The 20,489-nt window shown below is 42.2% G+C and overlaps 1 protein-coding gene across 5 annotated transcripts in view; it reads right to left on the minus strand.

Moving 5' to 3' along the window:
- The window catches only part of ltbp1 (latent transforming growth factor beta binding protein 1), a 191,333-nt gene that overhangs the window by 64,774 nt on the left and 106,070 nt on the right, over positions 1–20,489 (minus strand). For 4 of the 5 annotated variants that reach the window (XM_046401527.1, XM_046401528.1, XM_046401526.1 and 1 more), the window contains one exon: positions 8,115–8,282. The exons of the other annotated variant lie outside the window; for it this stretch is intronic. In XM_046401527.1, the coding sequence (XP_046257483.1) occupies positions 8,115–8,282 (168 nt within the window). The remainder of the gene's footprint in view (positions 1–8,114; positions 8,283–20,489) is intronic. 5 annotated transcript variants of the gene reach the window in all.

Genomic DNA, 20,489 nt, shown 5'->3' on the forward strand with positions numbered 1-20,489 from the left:
TAAGATTAGTATCTTGTGGTGTTTTTGTGTCTTTGTTTCCTGTTCTGTTCTCTTTGTTTCCTGTTTCTGTGTGGTTCATCTGGAAGGTTTGGGTGAAGCCGTTCCTGTGTCCAGTCAGTCACCTACCTGCGCACCTGTTTCCCCATCTGCCTTCAATCATTCATCATTGCCCATGGATATTTAAGACCGGCTCTCTCTCTCTACCCTTGCCAGATTATACTGTTGGGATCTCTGGCCATGCGCTCTGGAGAACAATAGAGCGGCCTACATGTATCCCATAAAGCCTGAGTTAGAGTGACTGTCGGTGACGTACACCTAGTCATAAATCTGAATTCAAACTCAGAACCGGCACAGACACAGACAGTCCGAGGCGATGTCGCTCAGGTAGTAAGAGTTCACCTCGACCCTCAGTTGTTGCTTTTTCCCGTGCGCGCTGTGACAGTGAGAGCTGCTCCAGGCTCTCCAGGTGTCCAAGTCGCCGAAAGGGAGCAACAATCAAACGTTTTGATTATCATCATCTTAGATCCCGGGTCACAGTTCTGCAACTCGCAGAAGCAGACTGCTGTATTTTTTCTGTAACTTTTCCTTTTTTTCTTTTTCCGAAGTGGATCGCTAGGCAATCAGATGATCGCACGTTAATGAGCCGCGCGCTGACTTTGTTAAGGATGAAACTAAGTTTGTTAATTTCTTCACCGGTGATTTTCCCCGCTGCCACCGAGGGATCAATATTCGACGCTGCGAACGTTAAAGCGGATTATTAAACTTCAAAAGTAAGAGGCTTATGTCTGGGCAGAGACAGTGTACACTGTCCGCCGTTTCAGCGAGTAGTTTCCCCACTCACGGGGCCATTCGCTACTTTGGTTGTAGTTTCCCCACTCACGTGGCCATTCGCCATCTTGTTTTATAGTCTCCCCACTCACGTGATCAGCCGCTATCTTGTTTTGTAGTTTCCCCACTCACGTGATCAGCCGCCATCTTGTTTGTAGTCTTGTCACTCACGTGACGACCCGCCATCTTGGCTTCAAGGGACACGCCCCCCCCCCCACCGCGTCATCCCTCTGCTATCTTGGTCTTCATTGTCATCTCTCGCTCTCTCTCTCTCTCTCTCACACACACACACACACACACACACACACACACACACACTCCTGTTATATGCACATCTATGTATAGATATACTCTTGCTGCTGTACCTGTGTTATCCCTAGTTAATAGTTAATGTGTGTTGATAAAACTTGGATTATAATAGTGTTTATTACAAAGTGATACTTATCTCTGGATGGTTGTTGCTGGTTAATAAATCCTGTTATAGTTTAACCTGTCGTTGTCTGTGGTTATTGTGAATGTACTTGTAGTAACAGCTGAATTCATGACAGCCAGTGCTCGGAATCCATCCATCCATCCATTTTCTATACCGCTTATCCGTCAGGGTCGCGGGGGAGCTGGAGCCTATCCCAGCTGACTACGGGCGAGAGGCGGGGTACACCCTGGACTGGTCGCCAGTCAATCGCAGGGCCAACACACAAAGACAGACAACCGCACACTCTCACACTCACACCTAGGGGCAATGTAGAGTAGCCAATTAACCTAATGTGCATGTTTTTGGTATTGTGGGAGGAAGCTGGAGAACCCGGAGAAAACCCACGCAGGCACAGGGAGAACATGCAAACTCCACCTAGAAGGGCCCAGACCGGGATTCGAACCTGGAACCCTCTTGCTATGAGGCGACAGTGCTAACCACTGCACCACCGTGCCGCCCCGTGCTCGGAATCATCCTTCATAATTTTAAGAGACTGTTATTTCCTATTTATTAATTTGGCTATTGGTCCTTGGTGACAGAGTGGTGCCCCGATTTTTACGTGTATAAAGCATACACTGATTTTGCTTTAATGATTATTCCCCATAATCATTGACTCTTTTGCCAATAACCAAATTGCTCCTACTAGTGCACAACAATACCATCAACTTTTGTGGCTCACTTTTGATCACACTTGTTTGCTTTGGAAGAAACTAACTCTTATCTCTCTGTTCAGGTTCACTTTCCTGCTTTAGTTTGCCCTGCATGGCTCTGTCTCTGGATTGGACCTCTGTTCCTCCTGCCCGTTTGAGTTTGCCCTCATGTTTTGGATTCTTTGTTGTGAATTTCACCCTTGTGCATTCACCTGCTGCCCCATCTCAGCCAGCTTTGTGCTCCTGAGTATTATCTATTGAGTGAATTGCACTCAGCTTATTAATTTACTTACTAAAGACATTATTTCACTGTTCAACTATGTCCTTTGTCTGCTTATTGGAGTTCAGCACTCATCACTGCCCTTCTCATTAGATCACTTTGAATGTCACCCCAATAGAAGTAGTACTGGTATTGCAATTCTACTTCCATCTGGACATTGGTAAGGGGAATTGCACAAGCCTGATGTTCACTGATTTAATTTTGGTATTATTATATTATAGTACAGTGCCCTTCAGGCTCCAAACTCAGGGACTTGGGGCTGAGCTCCTCATTCTACTTCTAGGTTGGAGTTTCCTGAATGACAGATCACAGGTGGTGAGGACTGGAAACTGTACCTCTAGCACCCGAACCCTCAACACTGGCAATCAGCTCAGGCTGTGTTGTGAGTCCTCTACTCCCTTTTCACCCATAAATGCACAGCCACACACAACCCAACATTAAATTAGCTGACACGTGGTTGTAGCTCTAATCTCCAACAAGAGCTACTGTCAACAACTTGTTAGTACATTCTTTACATTTACTGAAATTCTTTCTCTGCATTTAACCCATCACTGATTGAAACACACACATGCAACGCATGCAGTGAAACACACAGGAGCAGTGGGCTGCCATGTCAGGTGCCCAGGGAGCAATTGGGGGCGGGGGGGATTAAGTGCCTTGCTCAAGGGCACGTCAGCCGACTAATAGCGGGGGGTGGGGGGAGCATTGATCAATTACTCCCCCACACCCAAATTTTTCCTGAATGAATGAATGTATATACTTTTACAGTAAAAGATCTGAATACTTTTTCCACCACTGGTGAAGCATAACTACTTTTCCAGTCACTGAGCTAGCCTTTCTAACTAGCTTGTTCAGCTTGTTATCAACTCTGTAGAATCTTTTCCAGATGTTTAAGATGTTGTTGAAGCCTCTGGGCTTCTGCAAAAAGTACAACTAGTTCTGACACCTCTTGTAGAGTACCCTTGTGTTGTTTCCAGCTCACTATATCCTTTCACCCAGGTTTCCTCCATTTGTTTATTTCTCATTCTTCTCCACTGCCATGAAGATTCTCTTTCAAATTTAGCTTGATGTCCCTGGACCGTATGGTTGGGGAAAAAAAGTCACAGTTGAGGCAAAAGCAAGTGCACAAGAGTATGTGAAGTCGATAACTGAAACTAATGAGCTGATGTACACCACAGTGACAGCGATCCTAGATATGCTTGGCTGCAAGGTCAATACCATAAGAAACAAACATCAATACCCCCCATAGAAGAGGAGACCAAGATCAAGGCAAAACAGAGAGAAGTCAGTCAGCTAACAGAACAAGCATAGGCATAAGGCATAATGATGAAGAAAGGTCTATCAATGAACAAATCTGAAGAGATACCCACGAGAAGCAGAAGCTAGGAGAATAAACAGGATGTTTTCCATTGCACCATCCAAAGTGTACTCCCAGTGCCAGGGCAATAACCTGAGAATAGATCTATTCAGGGCTGAGACTGAACAGTTGTTAGGCATCACATAACATCAACAATAAACTGGACTGGTCACGTAACACCAATGCCCTCTACAAGAAGGTCACCTCCAAAGTCACCTCCACCTTCTGAGGAGAAAAAAGTAAAATGGGGGCCAGAGCTGTCAATTATCAGGCTCCTCTGCTGTGGAACCATCTGCCACTCTCTGTCCAAGAGGTAAAATAAGATAAGATAATCCTTTATTAGTCCCATAACTGGGAAATTACAACTAGAGACCCTCTCTATGTTTAAGAGTAGACTTAACACTTTCCTTTTTGATAAAGCTTGTAGTTACAGCTTGCTTAGGCTAGCCCCTAGTGATGCCTCTAAAGACTTCATGGGAGAGGCTCCCATGAACCATTGGTGACTTTCTGGGGAAAACCTGGCTTCATTAGCAGAGACAGCATTCATCCCACCTGGGGTGGGAGACCATTCACTTGCAGTTTTTGAACTAACTCTAGAAGACTTTACAGCACACAACAAAAAGGTCTACTATACCAGATGTCTCTCTGAGAATACTGTAGACAGATTTGGGGATGCAATCCCATCACAGCTCCCTTCAGCACCATGTACCAGTAGAACAGAGAATACTGATTTAAATGTTGCTCCTGGAGAAATTGATTCTTTTGTCAACAACACTGCAGCCAGGTTGCACACAGTTTTAGATATGGTTGTTCCACTGAAAAAGAAGGTTACAAATCATAGGAGGCTAGCTCCTTGGTATAATTCAAATATACAAACACTTAAGCAAATATCAAGACGGATGGAGAGGAAGTGGTACTCCTCCAAATCAGTTGGTGTCTTTAACACCGTAGCCAGGCTGACTAAGAGTCACAGCTCTGTTGAGCCTTGTGTTCCTGCAGCTCTTAGTAGTGAAGACTTCATGAGTTTCTTCAACAATAAAATCACTAACATTAGAGAAAAAAATCAATAAAGATCTTCCCAGAATAGCCAATATAGTGCCATCTCTAGAAACCTCTTTTAATCCTACTCCATCTCTGGACAGCTTCCTGCCCATAGACCTCCCTGAGCTGACATCCAGCATGAACAAATCTAACACAACTACATGTCTCTTAGACCCCATCCCAACTAAGCTCCTCAAGGACGTTTATCAACGACTATCGGCGGGGTGGTTGTCCCTTGCGGTTGTCCTGCTCGGGGTTTCCTCACCATTTCACCATACAGCATTTCATTATAATTTCATTATTATAATTTCAGTCTTGTGAAATGTTAAAATCATATTGAGGTAGTATTGAAAGTGAAACTGAACGGACGAATGACATGAAAATTTTAAATTTTTATGAGTTGAGATTTTGCTTTGTCTTTTCAGTAATGTTGTTCTCATGTTGTTAACTGCTTTCCTGCCTGTACAACATCCACTGCACTGATGTGAGGGTCGAAGGGCAGAGGATGTTGCTATGATGTTATGTAAAGCCCTTTGAGACAAACTGCTCGTAAAAATGGGCTATACAAATAAAGTTGTCTTGTCTTGTCTTGGTATCAGCCAGCCTAGATGGGCTTCATGAAAATGAAAATGAAGACTCATGAAAATGAAAATAAAGACTCAATTGGGCTTCATGAAAATTGCTGATCATAGAAAATTGTTGCTCTTCCTCTGACCGTGTGGTGATAGACCCCAAGGAGGTCCAATCCATTTTCAGAAGCACTGGCACAAAGAAGTCTATAGGGCCTCCTCCGACTCCAGTGAATGTATTGCGCAATTTCCTGTTTGCGCATCTAGCGCTCTGTTGCTGTGTGTTGGACACTCTCCACATATTTTGTACTTTTTGTAACTTTTATAGCATTTTATAATGTTAAACTCCACTACATTAATCTGCGCTTAGTTCACAAACTTCTTAGAAAACTGCCTCTGTATTCATCAATTGGCCTACATTACCAGTCAAAATTTTATACACACCTCATTTAATGGTTCTTCTTTATTATGCTATTTATATTTATGTGAGCCAGTTTCATCATAGCGCTTGATGGTTTTTGCGAAGTCACTTGGGGACACATTCAAAGTTTTTGCAATTTTGCTGACTGACTGGCCTTCACTTCTTAAAATAATGATGGACTGTTGTTTCTCTTTACTAGCTAATTGGTTCTTGCCATAATATGAATTCTAACAGTTGTCAATAGAGCCCATTAAGAAGGCAAGATATTCCACAACCCTGACAAGGCACACCTGTGAAGTGAAAACTGTTTCAGGTGACTACATTTGTAGCGCTGTCAAGCAAATGGTGGCTACTTTGAGTAATCTAAAATAGAGTTACTTAACATTTTTTTCTTTGCTACATAATTCCATATATCCTGCTTCATAGATCTGATGTTTTCAGTATGTATCTACTTGGTAAAAAGTAGTAAAAATAAAGAAAAAGCACTGAATATGAAGGTGTGTCTAAACTTTTGACTGGTAGTGTATATTCTTGTAGTCAGATCACTAGCATACTTAGCTATGGCTTCTCTCTTTCCCTCCACTTCCTCACCTCTCTCCTGCTCTGTATGCCTGATGACTAGCTAGACTCTGCCTCGTTCACTGATAATGGTACTTTATCAAGTGTAGCTGTTTTGCAGCCCTGGAGGCGAGGCTTAGTGTTTTGGAATCCCAGCTCCGCACCATAGCTTAGCCACCATTAGCCGTTCCCCCACAGCTCCCGAGCAGCCAGAAAGCCAGGCTAGTTGGGTGACAGTGCGGAAGGCTCAAACCAACGGCCTGTGGTTCATCACCAGCTCCTTCACGTCTCCAACCAGTATTCCCCACTCAACGACACACCCGCTGGGAATCAAACTCTGGTCATTGGTGACTCTGTTCTTCGGAACATGAAGCTAGAGACTTCAGCGACCATTGTTAGGTGCCTCCCTGGGGCCAGAGCGGGTGACACTGAAGCTAACTTGAAGCTGCGGGCAAGTGTAAACCTAAATTCAGTAAGACTGTAATTCACGTCGGTGCTAATGATACCTGACTACAGCAGTCGGAGATTGCTAAAGTTAAAGTTGAGTTGGTGTGTGATTATGCTAAGACAATATCGGACACCGTAGTTTTCTCTGGCCCCCTGCCCAATCTGGCTAGTGACCACATGTTTAGCTGCATGTGGTTGCTTCATCGCTGGATGTCTAGGTCACGTTCAGCAAACAACGTGGCCTGTATAGACGACTGAAAAACTTTCTGGGGAAAACTTGGTCTGGAGGGGGTTAGGAGACATGGCATGGGAACTTGAGACATGGCACATGGTTAGGAGACATGGCATCCATTCTACTTTGGATGGGGCAGCTCTCTTGTCTATGAACATAATAAATTCTGTACACCACCCAAAACCATGACAACCACCCAGAGTCCAGACCAGGAGGCAGAGCTGCCATCTGACACACCCCTCTGCAAGCTCCTTTCTGCTGTCACCCCCCCAACCCTCTTCACACCCCATAGAAACTGTGTCTGCTTGAGGCCGTATAAGCCCACACCCAAATCTGGAGGAGTTGTTCATAAAAACCTAGTTAAAATCAAAACAACTACTTAGTTAGTTAGTTAACCAATCCAAGTAAACTATTAAATGTGGTTTATTAAATACTCGGTCCCTCATGTCCAAATTTCTGCTAATAAATGATCTGATAGTTGATCACCATATTGATGTAATGTCACTCACAGCAGGACGAATTTATCAGTTTAAATGAATCACGCCTTCCATGATACATTAACTTCCCAGAAATACTGGTAGAGGAGGAGGAGTTGCAACAGTTTATCAGTCACATCTGCATATTAACCCTAAATATGCAGTATATTATATTATAATATATTACTGCTAAATACAACTCATTTGAAACTCTTACTCTTAGCTTCACATACCCAGACTGGAGACTTTTATATTGTCCATTTTATATTGCTTAATGTACAGAATGCACTCTGCACTTGATTTTTCTTATGCTGTCCTTCGTGTACTGTTGCATTTACTGATTCTATCTTGTTGTTGTTTCTTTATCCATTGTTTTTACCCCAGGGTTTTTACCGGTTCTTAAATTAAACCTATATGTTCATTTTCTATTGCTTGATGTACAGACTACACTCTACACTTTATTTTTCTTATTAAACTTGACTGTGTAATACTATGGACCGCGTCCATCGCTAAACTGTAGCATTTTGCTGATTCTATGTTTCCTGCAAGGGACAATAAAGTTTATCCTTTCATTACCTTACCTTATTACTGTCCAGGAAAGAACATATTTTTAGTTTTGGTCAAATGGGATAAAAAATACGTCTTGTTATGTCCTGTTTATGTACTCTGAAACAGAGTCTAAAATAAAGTGCAACCAATTGTTGAATGACATTTTTGGCGTAGTGTTGTCTTCATAAATGTGATTGATACAGGATAAAAGCTTGACATGGCTGGGGGCCTTACCTGTTCCCAGAAGGGGGCATTTGTCGCAACGAGGGCCCCAGGCCTTGCCCACACTGCAGCAGCAGAGCTGTTTGCTTAGCTGGGTGGACAGTGGGTGCAAACATTGCCTCTCTGAGCTGACCAAACGGAAGCAAGCCCCTTTCTTCTCTTGAATGGCAGGTGTGTTGGCTGAAGAGGAGTGCAGAAGGACAAAGAGAAGGAGGGTAGAGGCGTAGGAAGTGATGTAGGAGACATACATGGAGGAAAAAAAGAGGACAGAGAGTGGGAATAAAGAGGTTCCCTTCACCAAAACAACCTTCCCTTCTCATAAAAAAATAATACACTGAGAAATACATAATTTACATCAGAAGTTAAACAACTACATTACTGTATGTGTTGGCACACATAAAATTCAAACAATAGAAGCCAAATGCAACACACAAAAATAACATTGCAGACATGTCAGAAAAGCATGAAATAAGAAACTGGTCTAGCTCAGATGAAGGCATGCAGTTTGTTTAATGGTGTAATCCAGCAACAACAAAATGTCATCTGGAAACTGTTCTAAGTAGAACACAGACAAAATAGTGACCTTCGGGGAGAACAAAAATATTCAGTTTAGCCTTTTGCCAGAAACAGTACTTTGAGTAATAAATCATTTCAAAACTGGCTTCAAAATATTAGGAATAACTGTTGCAAAAGACTGACTTAAGCTTGTTCTAAAGCTTTAATTGAGCCAAAATTTACTAATTGACAGACTTAATTTTTCTCCTTATGTGGCTAGTAAGGTTTTAAATGTAATGGAGTTGAATGAATGAATGAAGTTCAGGCTCACATACATAGGTGGCAACATATTCAGGCACTTTTATGTTTTGCATAGTATGTTGCAAATCTATAGTAGTCTATAAACATTTATCATATCATCTCTTTTTCAAATGCAATACTGAGACTAGTCACCAAAGATCAAAAAATGCTCTGCTAAGGCCTTGATCAATAGACTAATTATTCATGTAGGGACAAATGACACAGCTCGCTAACAATCTGAGCTGACAAAAAGTTTAATGACCTTTTCAGCTTTTTGAAAAGTTGTAGAAAGTCTGTTTTTCCTGTCTGGTCCTATCCCCACACTAGCCCATGGAGCTGGGTGTTTTAGCATGATTCTCAGCCTCCACTAGTGGCCAACTTATAGCATGCTGTAGAATTTGCTCGCCCCAGAATTCCCATGCCAATCTATGGCGCCACCTCCATGTACCACCACCCCGACTTGCTCCCTGTCATCACCTCCCTCACTTACAGCTTGCCTTATACAGACCATCATCACAAATAGCCATGGCCTAGAGGTTGGAGAAGCAGCTTGTTGGAGGGTCGCCATTTTGATCCCCCCTGGACTGGCAGTGGTGGTGGTGGAGTGATTAATCAAGCCTCTTTCCCCTCCATTAGCTGGCTGATGTGCCCTTGAGCAAGGCACTTAACCCTCAATTGTTCCCCGGACGCCTGACAGTGGCAGTCCACTGATCCTGTGTGTTTCACTGCATATTGCTTGTGTGTTCAATCAGTGATGGGTTAAATGCAGAGAAGAATTTTGGTGTATGTAAAAACCATACTGATAAATAAGGTTTGAAGTTTAAATAGGGAGTATTGTCCATATTTCATAAGAAGAGGGGTTGTATGCTTTAATAACCTTCATCAGCCACCTCATACCCCAATAAATTCCCCTACTGCAGTGAAATCATTAGGCCATTCTTTCTTCAACTCCTACTGTATTCCAGTCAGAATAACACCCTCTATCATATGAACTCTGTGTTTCCATGTGCTAGGTCTGATAATAGAGCTAATACAATTAGCTGTCGAAATCTTAGTCTGACCAAGCCTCCTACTACAACTGCTTTCACCATCCTAAATGCACAGTCTGTGGCAAATAAATTTCTTGATCTCATCACTACTTAGAACCGTTTCTGTTCCTCACTGAGACCTCGTGGAAACCTGAGGAATACTTCCATATGGTCCCACGGATTGGCTGTGGTGGGTGGGCCGTGGTGGGTGTAACTTTGGAGAGATCCAAGCTAAATGTTTCCAATTATACTACTACTTTACTGCTACTTTCTTCTTTATACTAAAGCTCATTTCCTGCTGGCTCCCACTCTATCCTAAATGCACAAACATGGCATTGATATCATCTCCTCATCTCCCTCTCAGTGAAGGTCCTTGTTCTGTGTGCCACACTTTAATCTGTAAATTGATAAATTTTGAGACACTTGGGACACAGTCATGCCAAACGGCACAATCATTGTCCAGAGGGATGGATGCCCTCGTAAGTGTATATTTTCTGAAAACTCTGAGCTCACAAGTCGTGGGTTTTCAGAAATGGATGTTCATTTTTAGGTGGATGGTGAATTAATATATTGTAGTTTTAGTCATGTAGTTTTTCTATAAGATTGTAACCTTAAAATTATTTTCATAAAAATTGTGTTACACATTCACATTTTCTTGTTGACAATTTCTTCATATTATATATGTTTTTTTTCCAAAGTTGGATGCATTGAAAACAAACAATTGATAGTCCTTCCACCAAATCCTGTTTCATCTGACCATTGACCACCTTTTGGATTTCTATTACCTGATTACTAACCACAATATGATGTCTCAGTAAAGAACACTGAAATACTAACAGTCTTAAGCTGACTCTTTTCCCTCTCAAATTGATCATTTTGTTGATAGTGCTGAGAGCTCAGTGAGAATGACACTCCACTCTATTGCCCTTTTGTGCAATTATAAACCTATATCTAAACTTCCCTTTTTCTCTGAGATCCTCGAGAAAGGATTCTTCAGCTTCTTGACTCTCTACATAGCTAATTATTTGAGATTTCCCCAGATGGTTTTAGAGCTCATCACAACACATAGATGGCACTGATCAAAGTAAAAAATGACCTTCCTGGATCAGACAAGGGTTTTGCCTCTATACTCTTATTGTTAGATCCCAGTGCTGCATTTGACACCATTGACCATTACATTTTATTACACAGATTGGAACAATTAACTGTATTAAACTGGTTTCAGTCTTATTTATCAGATTGATTTCAGTTTGTTCATGTTAACAAAATCGAAGTCATTGTGTTGAAGTCATGTTGCCTTCAACATTGTTGAAACAATTATGTATTAATATATCCACCATGGATGGCACTGACTTGGAATCCAGCCCCACCATAATGAATCTGGAAGTTATTCCTTGATCAGGATAGGTCTCAAATAACTCACACATAACACAGACTTCAAGGACTGCCACATTTCGTCTGTGCAACAATGCAAAGAAACTTAAGGGCTGGGAGCTGGGGCTGGGAGCTTTTCGTAGTTTCACAGATTATAAACCTTACTTTTGTCAGCTATCTTTCTGTGCATTTTCTGTTGATCCCAACTCACACTCAAAGTGGGCATAGAAACTCCTTAGGTTCCAGCTTGGGTTTATAGTCCGTTATCGCTTGCAGTCCCTGCCAAATGCATTCATTGGCTGACTTGATGGCAGCCTGTTTTGAAACTCGGCTTCCTGCTACGGTAAGCGTCCTACCTTTCCTATTGTTGTGTGTTACTGCTGTTACTACCAGCTTCGTACTCCTCTTTAATTTAACTTCACTTAAGTTGTTCTACTATCCACTACAGTTAGTAATTTCACATTGTTACTTTGAACGCCTGTTCGAATCAAACACTTTATCACTCACTTTAGCAATTTTATAATTGTTTAGAATTTGTTAAACTCTGCTAACTAGCTTAGCCTGTTTATTAGCAACGACTTTTCTGTCTCCCTCTCGCTCTCCTGCTCTCTCCTGCTTGGTGTGTCACATGTTTAGCTATTCCTCTGCCTCATTTAGTGAAAATGGTCAATGTAATAAATGTAGTTTATTTGCAGGGCTAGAGGCAAGGCTTACTGAATGGAAACAAAGTCATTAGCTGCTGCAGTTAGCCAGCCCCCATTAGCCAGTGCGGATAGGTCTAGTGTAGCTCCTTCTAGCCATCCCCCGGTAGATCCCGAGCAGCTGGAAACCAGGAAGGCTGGGTGACTGTACTGAGGAAGAATAGTTCTAAGCACAAGCACACAGTTCACCCCTAACCTGTTCACGTTTCCAACAGGCTCTCCCCACACAGCGGCACACCGGCTGAGGAACCAACTTTTGTAATTGGCAGGTCTATAGTCACAAATGTGAAGTTAGCGACACCAGCGACCATAGTTAAATGCATTCCAGGGACCAGAGCGGACGACGTTGGTGTTTAAATTGGCAAAAACTATGTCGGACTTAGTAGTTTTCTATGGACCCCTGCCTAATCTGACCAGTGATGTTTAGCCACATGTAATCATTCAATCGCTGGCTGTCGAAGTGGTGTCCAGCAAACGAGGTGGGCTTTGTGGATAACTGGCAGACCTTTTGGGAAAGACCTGGTCTCAACTGAATGTCACTATTAATACAAGGTTTCTGATTCAGATAAGTGAATGGTACAAGTGGGAATAAGATAAGATAAAATGAAATCAGATCAGATAAGATTTAATTTTAGTCCTGCAGTGAAAAAATCCCATTGTCCCAGCAGCACAAGAATAACATAAAAATATATAAAGTACAAAATATGGGAATATTTACACTTTTTTTATATAAAAAAAGACACTACACAAAAACAAAAAGGATATTTACTGCTTTTCTCTATTTTTAAATTATTAGCAGTTGAAAAGTCACTGTATTGCACTAGGAGATGAGGGATTATCATGCAATGATTTGTTGAAATTAAGTTTGTTGTGGAGTGCAAAGGTTCTGCCAGGTGCAGTGTTGGTTGCACACTCTCACAGCAGCAGGGAGGAAGAACATGTGGTAATGCTCCTTCACACATACGGGGTGAAGCAGCCTGCCACTGAAGGAGCTGATGTCAGCGTTTCATGAAGGGGGTGAGAGTTGTTCCCCAGCAGAGAGGGTAGCTTGGCTATCATCCTTCTCTCTCCCACATGTGGGACTACAAGTGTCCACAGAGAATATAACGGTGTATTGGTGTATTTGTACAATGTCAGAAGGCTTCTTACAAAAAGACCAGTCTGCTGGTCCAGTTTTCTCACTCTTAACTTTTGGCTTGTAAACAGGTAAAATGAGCACAGACAAATGGTCAAATTTCCCTAAATGAGTTTAGAGAATAGACTTTTCTGCTTGTGGACTAGCAGTTATCCTAGGTCTGGTTGCCATGGGTTGGGCAGTTGACATGCTCCACATACACTATGTTGGGATCTCTAGCCATGTGCTCATGAGAACAACAGAGCGGCCTACATGTACCCCATGAGGCCTGAGCTAGAGTGACGGTCGGTTCAAGACCCCCCCCCCCATGACGCACACCTAGTCGTAAATCCTGAATTCAAACTCAGAACTGGCACGGACATTGGCTGTGGTCCAGCGATCTCCATGGGGGTCCGAGATGACGTCACTCAGGTAATAAAAGTTCACTGCGACCCTCAGTCGTGGCTTTTTTGCTCATGCATGCTGTGACAGTGAGAGCTGCCGAAGGCTCTCCTTGGAGTCCAGGTCACCGAAAGGGAGCAACATTCAAACATTTGATTATTATCAACTTTAAAATCCTGGGTCACAGTCTTCAACTTGTGGGCCGAGAAACAGACTGCTGTGTTTTTCTGCAACTTTTCCTTTTTTCCTTTTTCTAGCGTGGATCGCTGCGCAATCAGCTGATCTCACGTTAACGAGGACTGTGCGCCGACTTTGTTAAGGCCGAAACAAAGTTCGTTTTATTTCTCCACCGGTGATTTCCCCCGCTGCCGCCGAGGGACACATTAATATGCCACATCGCCTGAGGAGTGGGATAACGGACCGTCAGCACCCCGTTGAGGACAGTGCTGCAAATGTTTAAGCGGACTATTAATTTTCCAACAAGGATTGGATCAACTCACAGTAAGAGGCTTATGTCTGGGCAGAGGCATTATTAAGATAGAATTGTTGATGTGTGATTTTTCACTTGTAAGTGCTGCACTCGTAATTTTGTTACAGATCATCCAAACTCATCAGTTCAGTGAGCTCGTGCATCACCAGTTAAAATATCTGAGCAGATAAACTTCAGTTTACTGACTCCGCTATTGTGTGGTGATAGTGTGGGACTCAAAAGAACTGAAGTGGTGATCTTTACTGGGTTTTTATTTCTTTGGTTCTTTTTCTATCCTTAACTTTTTCTCTCACATTTTTACATGGAGTAGAGGTCCGAGCACGCGATCACGAATCTCCTCGCAAGACTCGTGACGCTCGAGGGTCTGCCACATTAGCCCCGTTAGCCACGTTACGTGGACAATCGCCATCTTAGCTCTGAGCCGCACGCCCTGCATGCCACACTGCTGCCATCTTGGTTCTTCCTGATACGTCACTCACGTGAGTCCATCGCCATCTCTCTCTCTCTCTCACACACACACACACACTCTCCTGTATATATGCACACCCATATACATGTATAGAAATACCCTTGCTGCTGTACCTGTGTTATTCCTTGTTAGTAGTTGATGTGTGTAGATAGACCTGATTATAATAGTGTTTATTGCAAGTGATACTTATCTCTGGATGGTTGTTGCTGGTTAATAAATCCTGTTATAGTTTAACTTGTTGTCGGTGGTTATTGTGAATGTACTTGTAATAACAGCTGGTTTCATGACAGTCAGTGCTCGAATTTACCCTTCACATTTTTAAGAGACTGTTATTTCCTACTTATTAATTTGGATATTGGTCCCTGGTGACAGGGTGGTGCCCTGATTTTTACGTGTATAAAGGATACACTGATTTTGCTTCAATGATTATTCCCATAATCATTGATCCTTCTTGCCAATAACCAAATTGCTCCTACTAGTGCACAACAACTATATTGCTAAAAGTATTAATTCACAGGAGAATGGTACTTGTTTGACTGCATTGTTTCAAGTGTCAAGTTTGGTGGAGGGGAGAATTGTGGTGTAGGGTTGTTTTTCAGGAGCTGGGCTTGGAACCCTTTGTTTCAGTGAAAGGAACTCTGATTGCTTCAGCATACCAAGAGATTTTGGACAATTCCATGCTTCCACCTTTGTGGAAACAGTCTGGGGATGGCCCCTTCCTGTTCCAACATGACTGTGCACCAGTGCACAAAGCAAAGTCCATAAAGACATGGATGGGCAAATTTGGTGTGGAAGAACTTGACTGGCCTGCACAGAGTCCTGACTTCAACCTGACAGAACACCTTTGGGATGAATTAGAGCGAATACTGAGAGCCAGGCTTACTCATCCAACATCAGTCTCTGACCTCACAAATACGCTTCTGGAAGAACGGTCAAAAATTCCCATAAACACACTCTTAAACCTTGTGAAAAGCCTTCCCCGACGAGTTGAAGCTGTTACAGCTGCAAAGGGTGGGCCAACATCATATTAAACCCTATGGATTAAGAATGGGACATCACTTAAGTTCATATGCGTGTAAAGGCAGATGTCTCACTAACTCTAACTGCGGTGATTGAAATCCCCTGCCAGAATGGAAATAAACTGCAAATGCTAGAGCCACTGTAGCCCTGGCTTGTGTTGGTATGTAAACAAAAGTTAACAAAACAAAGGAGAATTGCATTGGCAGATAAAATGGTCAACACTAAGAGTCGGTGTCTGATCAGAATTTAGGTGAATGGAGAGAAAATTAAAAAATGGAAAAAACAAAATTTTGTAGGGGGCGCTGTGGAGTCATTTTGCCACAAATAATACAGAATCCAATATCAAATAATAACATTCACCCCCTGTGACAAATTTCATGACTTTTTGAGCATGCCTAGCCTCTCAAATGCAACTTCCTGTTTAATGGTGGAACATCAAACTTCACTATGCCGCCACAGACACACCTTTCAAGTTTCACAGAAGCTGTTTAGACCCTTCAGACTCACTGAGCTTGTGCACAAGGCCATGATTGTGCACAAGCTCCTGTTTTCGGCAAAAAAAAGTTGGCCATCAGACTTTGAGACCCCGTGACAAGCACGCCCAGTGACAAAAAACAGGAGCTTTTGATAACTTGCCTAGGGTGTTATGAACACAAAGACCAAATCTGAAGAAGATTGTTGTTGGTGGCAATACAATTTGGCCAAGCAAACTCTTTTTGTTATTATTATTATAACAAAGAAAAATTTAGGCTCTGATAACAAAGAAAATTCCTTTGAATAACAATATGGTTCTCACACTTAGTACTCGGGCCATTTTAATGAAGAAAAATATTATAAATAAAAATAGGGTGCACTGCACATACATTATTTAAGGAAATACTGCTTCACCACATGCTCATACTGGTGTGCACATATTGTTTACTGGGCCCAAGCACTAACAATTAGATGACCCCATTGTTACCCACAGGATTATTATTGTTATTGGTATAAGGGCCCGAGCACTAAAAGTGTGTGGACCCTATTGTTATTCACAGGATCTTCCTTATTACTATTATTATTATTATTATAGTTAGGGCCCTAGCACTATAAGTGCGAGGACCCTACTGTTATTCACAGGATTTTTCTTTGTTATTATTAGGACCCAAGCAATAAAGTGCGAAGACCATATTGTTAGTCACAGGATTTTTCTTCATTATTACTAGTATTATTATTATTATTTCAATTCAATTCAGTTTATTTATATAGCGCCAATTCACAACAAAAGTTATCTCACAACACTTTCCAATTAGAGCAGTTCAATTGTAATACAGAGAACTCAACATTCCCCCTTGAGCAAGCACTTGGCAACAGTGAAGAGGAAAAACTGCCTTTTAGCAGGCAAAAACCTCGGAGCAGACCCCAGCTCAAGATGGGCGGCCATTTGCCTTGAACAGTTGGGTTGAGAGAGAGGGGGAGAGAGTGCAGGAGAGAGAGAGAGACTGAGAGAGAGACAGACAAAGAGAGAGGGGGGGGGGGGGCAGGGCGAGAGAGAAGGCGCACACAAGCAGGGATGCATAGCAGCAGTAATAATACCAGAAGTATTGAAACTGTAGATAATGATAATGACAATGAAGTATACAGAAGGTACTATGGTGGTTATGATAGCAACATTAGTAACAATAATAATGGTAGCAGCTGCAGCAGAGCAGTAATAGACTTAAAATAGATTATGACTAAACAGTAGTAATCGCAGTAAGTTTTGAGCAGGACCGCAGCAGGAGGTCCAACCATGATCCATGGGAACCTCTCAGACGAGAAAGCACAAGGACTCCAGGGAAGAAGTTGAGTTAATGGTATGCATTAATGGGACATAAATGTGTGCAGAAGCAGAGGAAGAGGAAGAAAAAGCATAACTAGGGGCTGGCCTAGGCCAGTACTAACTATAAGTTTAATCAAAAAGGAAACTTTTTAGTCTACTCTTAAATGTTATTGTCATTATTTTAAAGTAGTCTGAGCCAAAACAATGCCCTTCCCAAGGACAAAAATCCAATTTTATTTGGCAAATGTGCCAGGATTGGTGAAAATTGCAATTTGACATGGATCCCAGACACGACTAATGTCTCTTAGGTCAACTCTCTATGATGCAGAGGAAGTCAGCCATTTCGGATTTTCTGTGAAAATTGGCGAAAATCACACATCTTACTTTTGTGAACTCATCCTACCGATCAATGTCAAACTTGGTCAGTGTGTTCACAATACTTTAATGATCAAAAGTTATAGAAAACTTCGTATTTTGTCACACGGCATGCTAGCTACAGGGCATCATTCGTTACCATGAAACAGGAAGTTGTGTGAAACAAGGGAAGGATACTAATATTTATAGATTTCTGTATTGGGCGTAGCAAAATGACTGCATAGCAGAAGGAAGTTTTTATAACTCGATTAACATTTTGCATTCTGCACCAAACTTCATCTGTTGGATGAGAGTGCCAATCAGAAAAAAACCATGAGTGTTATCTGCTGCCAAAAGGTCAGGACTGCCTCCAGCCCCAACGTCCACATGTGTGCAAGGGCCTGCTCAATGCTGCTTGCGGCTTTAACCATGATTGTTATTATTATGTGAGGTACTCAGAGGATCGCTAAAAATTGCGATCTGATATAGGTCTGAGATGCCAGCCTCAAAACAATGGCTCAGTAGCGCCTCCTTGAAATTTTTCAGACAAAAGAGTTTGCATCCATGTCAAACTGCCCAGCCGACGTGCATGAAATCTGGGAGGCATATATATCTCATCCAGATCTACAAAAGTCTTGCTGAGGGCCAACAATGCACAGGAAGTCAGCCATTTTAGATTTTCTGTTAAACTTGGCGTAAATCGGATGTGTTACACTTTTTCAAATTTCTCCTTGGGGGTTGATCAAACGTCAAACTTAAACACACCATAAGGATGAAAAGTTATCAAAAGCATCACTTTTCGTCACAGGGTGTGCCTGAACGACCATTTTTTTTGGCCAAAAAACAGGAAGTTTTGCAGAACTCCATCATGTCCAACCTGGTCCAAACTTTATATGTGTTATTACCCTTCTGCCCATAATACATGTATATGACAATATTTGCTGAGAGTCACAGCACCACATAATTGCAACAGGAAATAGCATGTTGTATATTCTGCATTACTACACCTAGTAGTTTGACCAGAACCATGTCAAATATGGAAATCCCTATTTTTTTCCTAAGTGCACTGTTTGCCTCAAAATGACCAGATATACATCAAAAAGTACATACATAAGTATATACATCATGAAGTAAAAGTCATTAGTGAGGTCAGGCACTGATGTTGGATGAAAAGGCCTGGATCACAGTTGCCATTTCATTTCACCCCAAAGGTGTTCGTTGGACTTGAGGTCACGGCTCTGTGTGGGCCAGTCATGTTCTTCCACACCAAACTAATCCAACCTTGTCTTTATGGACTTTCTTCATGCCAGAATAGAAAAGGGCCTTCCCAAACTGTTGCCATAACATTGGATGCATAGTATTGTCCAAAATGTACTCCAGAAGATTTCACTTCACTGGAAATAAGGTGCCCAGTTTAACTCCTGAAAAACCACCTCACAAAGAGGTGTTTCTGGATACTTTTGTGACCTGGACCCAGATAAGTGGCAGAAGCTGAAGCACAGATCATCATGATAAGCAAAAGTCACAAGGAGTACAATTAGATGTTTTCTGACATCAGTTGCTGTTGGAGCCATTTGTGAACTTTTAGGTTTTCCATATTTATGTTCATGAAAAACTGAAAGAACGGTGTAGATTTTATTTTGATGCAATATAATGTACTGGTGTGCCGGTGATTTCTGACATTCTTGTCTAGCCTGCAGTGTGTGATGTCTCTGACTGAGTAATTGGGAATACCTGTGTTTGTGATATAGGCAGAGTCTCGGGTAGGCAGACAAAGTGGAAATGGCAAACAGTTTTTCAACCGCGAACCACAAACTCTGATAGAGCTACGTCTTTGTTTTGTATTTTTAAGTGAATGCAAAAATAAAGAACTATTTTTTCAAGAAACGCGTTGTCAATGTTAATTTCCACTAAGGAAACTGTGTCCCCGAAGCATTGCAGACTATCTGACGGGCAGACCGCAGTATGTACACCTGAAGTGCTGCTTCAGAATCAGAATCAGAAAAGACTTTATTTCCATTGTAAGTGAAGAGGTTTCACATTACTAGGAATTTGTCTTGATGATTGGTGCATACATAGAACGTAACAAGTAACATATAATAGAAGAATAAAATAAAATAGAATAAAGTAAAACAAAATAAAATAAGATAAGTAAAATAAATATGTTTCTGGAGGTAGTCCAAAAGTGAGGTAGTGCAGGGTGGAGTATAGTGCAAGTGGGTGAGGTAAACAGTGCAAAAGAACAGCTTGTCAGATGAAGTGATCAGCAACACCGGGGCTCCACAGGGGACTGTCCTCTCTCCCTTCCTCTTCACTATCTACACCACAGACTTTACGCACTGCACAGAGTCCTGCCATCTTCAGAAATTTTCTGATGACTCTGCATTGGTTGGGTGTGTTACTGGGGGAGATGAGAGAGAGTACAGGACGGTAGTGGACAACTTTGTCAAAAACCACCTACAGCTCAATGTGACAAAGACCAAGGAACTGGTGGTGGACCTGAGGAGGACTAAGGCTCCAGTGACCCCTATCAACATCAAAGGGGTCACTGTGGAGGTGGTGGAGGAGTACAAATACTTGGGGGTGTACTTAGACCACAAACTGGACTGGTGCAAGAACGCGGACACTGTCTACAGAAAGGGTCAGAGCCGCCTCTATTTTCTGAGGTGGCTGAGGTCCTTCAACATCTGCAGGATGATGCTGAGGATGTTCTATGAGTCGGTGGTGTCCAGTGCCATCACATATGCTGTTGCCTGCTGGGGCAGCTGCCTGAGGGTGAGGGACACAAACAGACTCAATAGAATCATTAAGAAGGCCAGCCATGTTGTGGGAGAGGAACTGG

This window comes from Scatophagus argus, chromosome 10 (assembly GCF_020382885.2).
Source record: "Scatophagus argus isolate fScaArg1 chromosome 10, fScaArg1.pri, whole genome shotgun sequence".
NCBI classification, from domain to species: domain Eukaryota; kingdom Metazoa; phylum Chordata; class Actinopteri; family Scatophagidae; genus Scatophagus; species Scatophagus argus.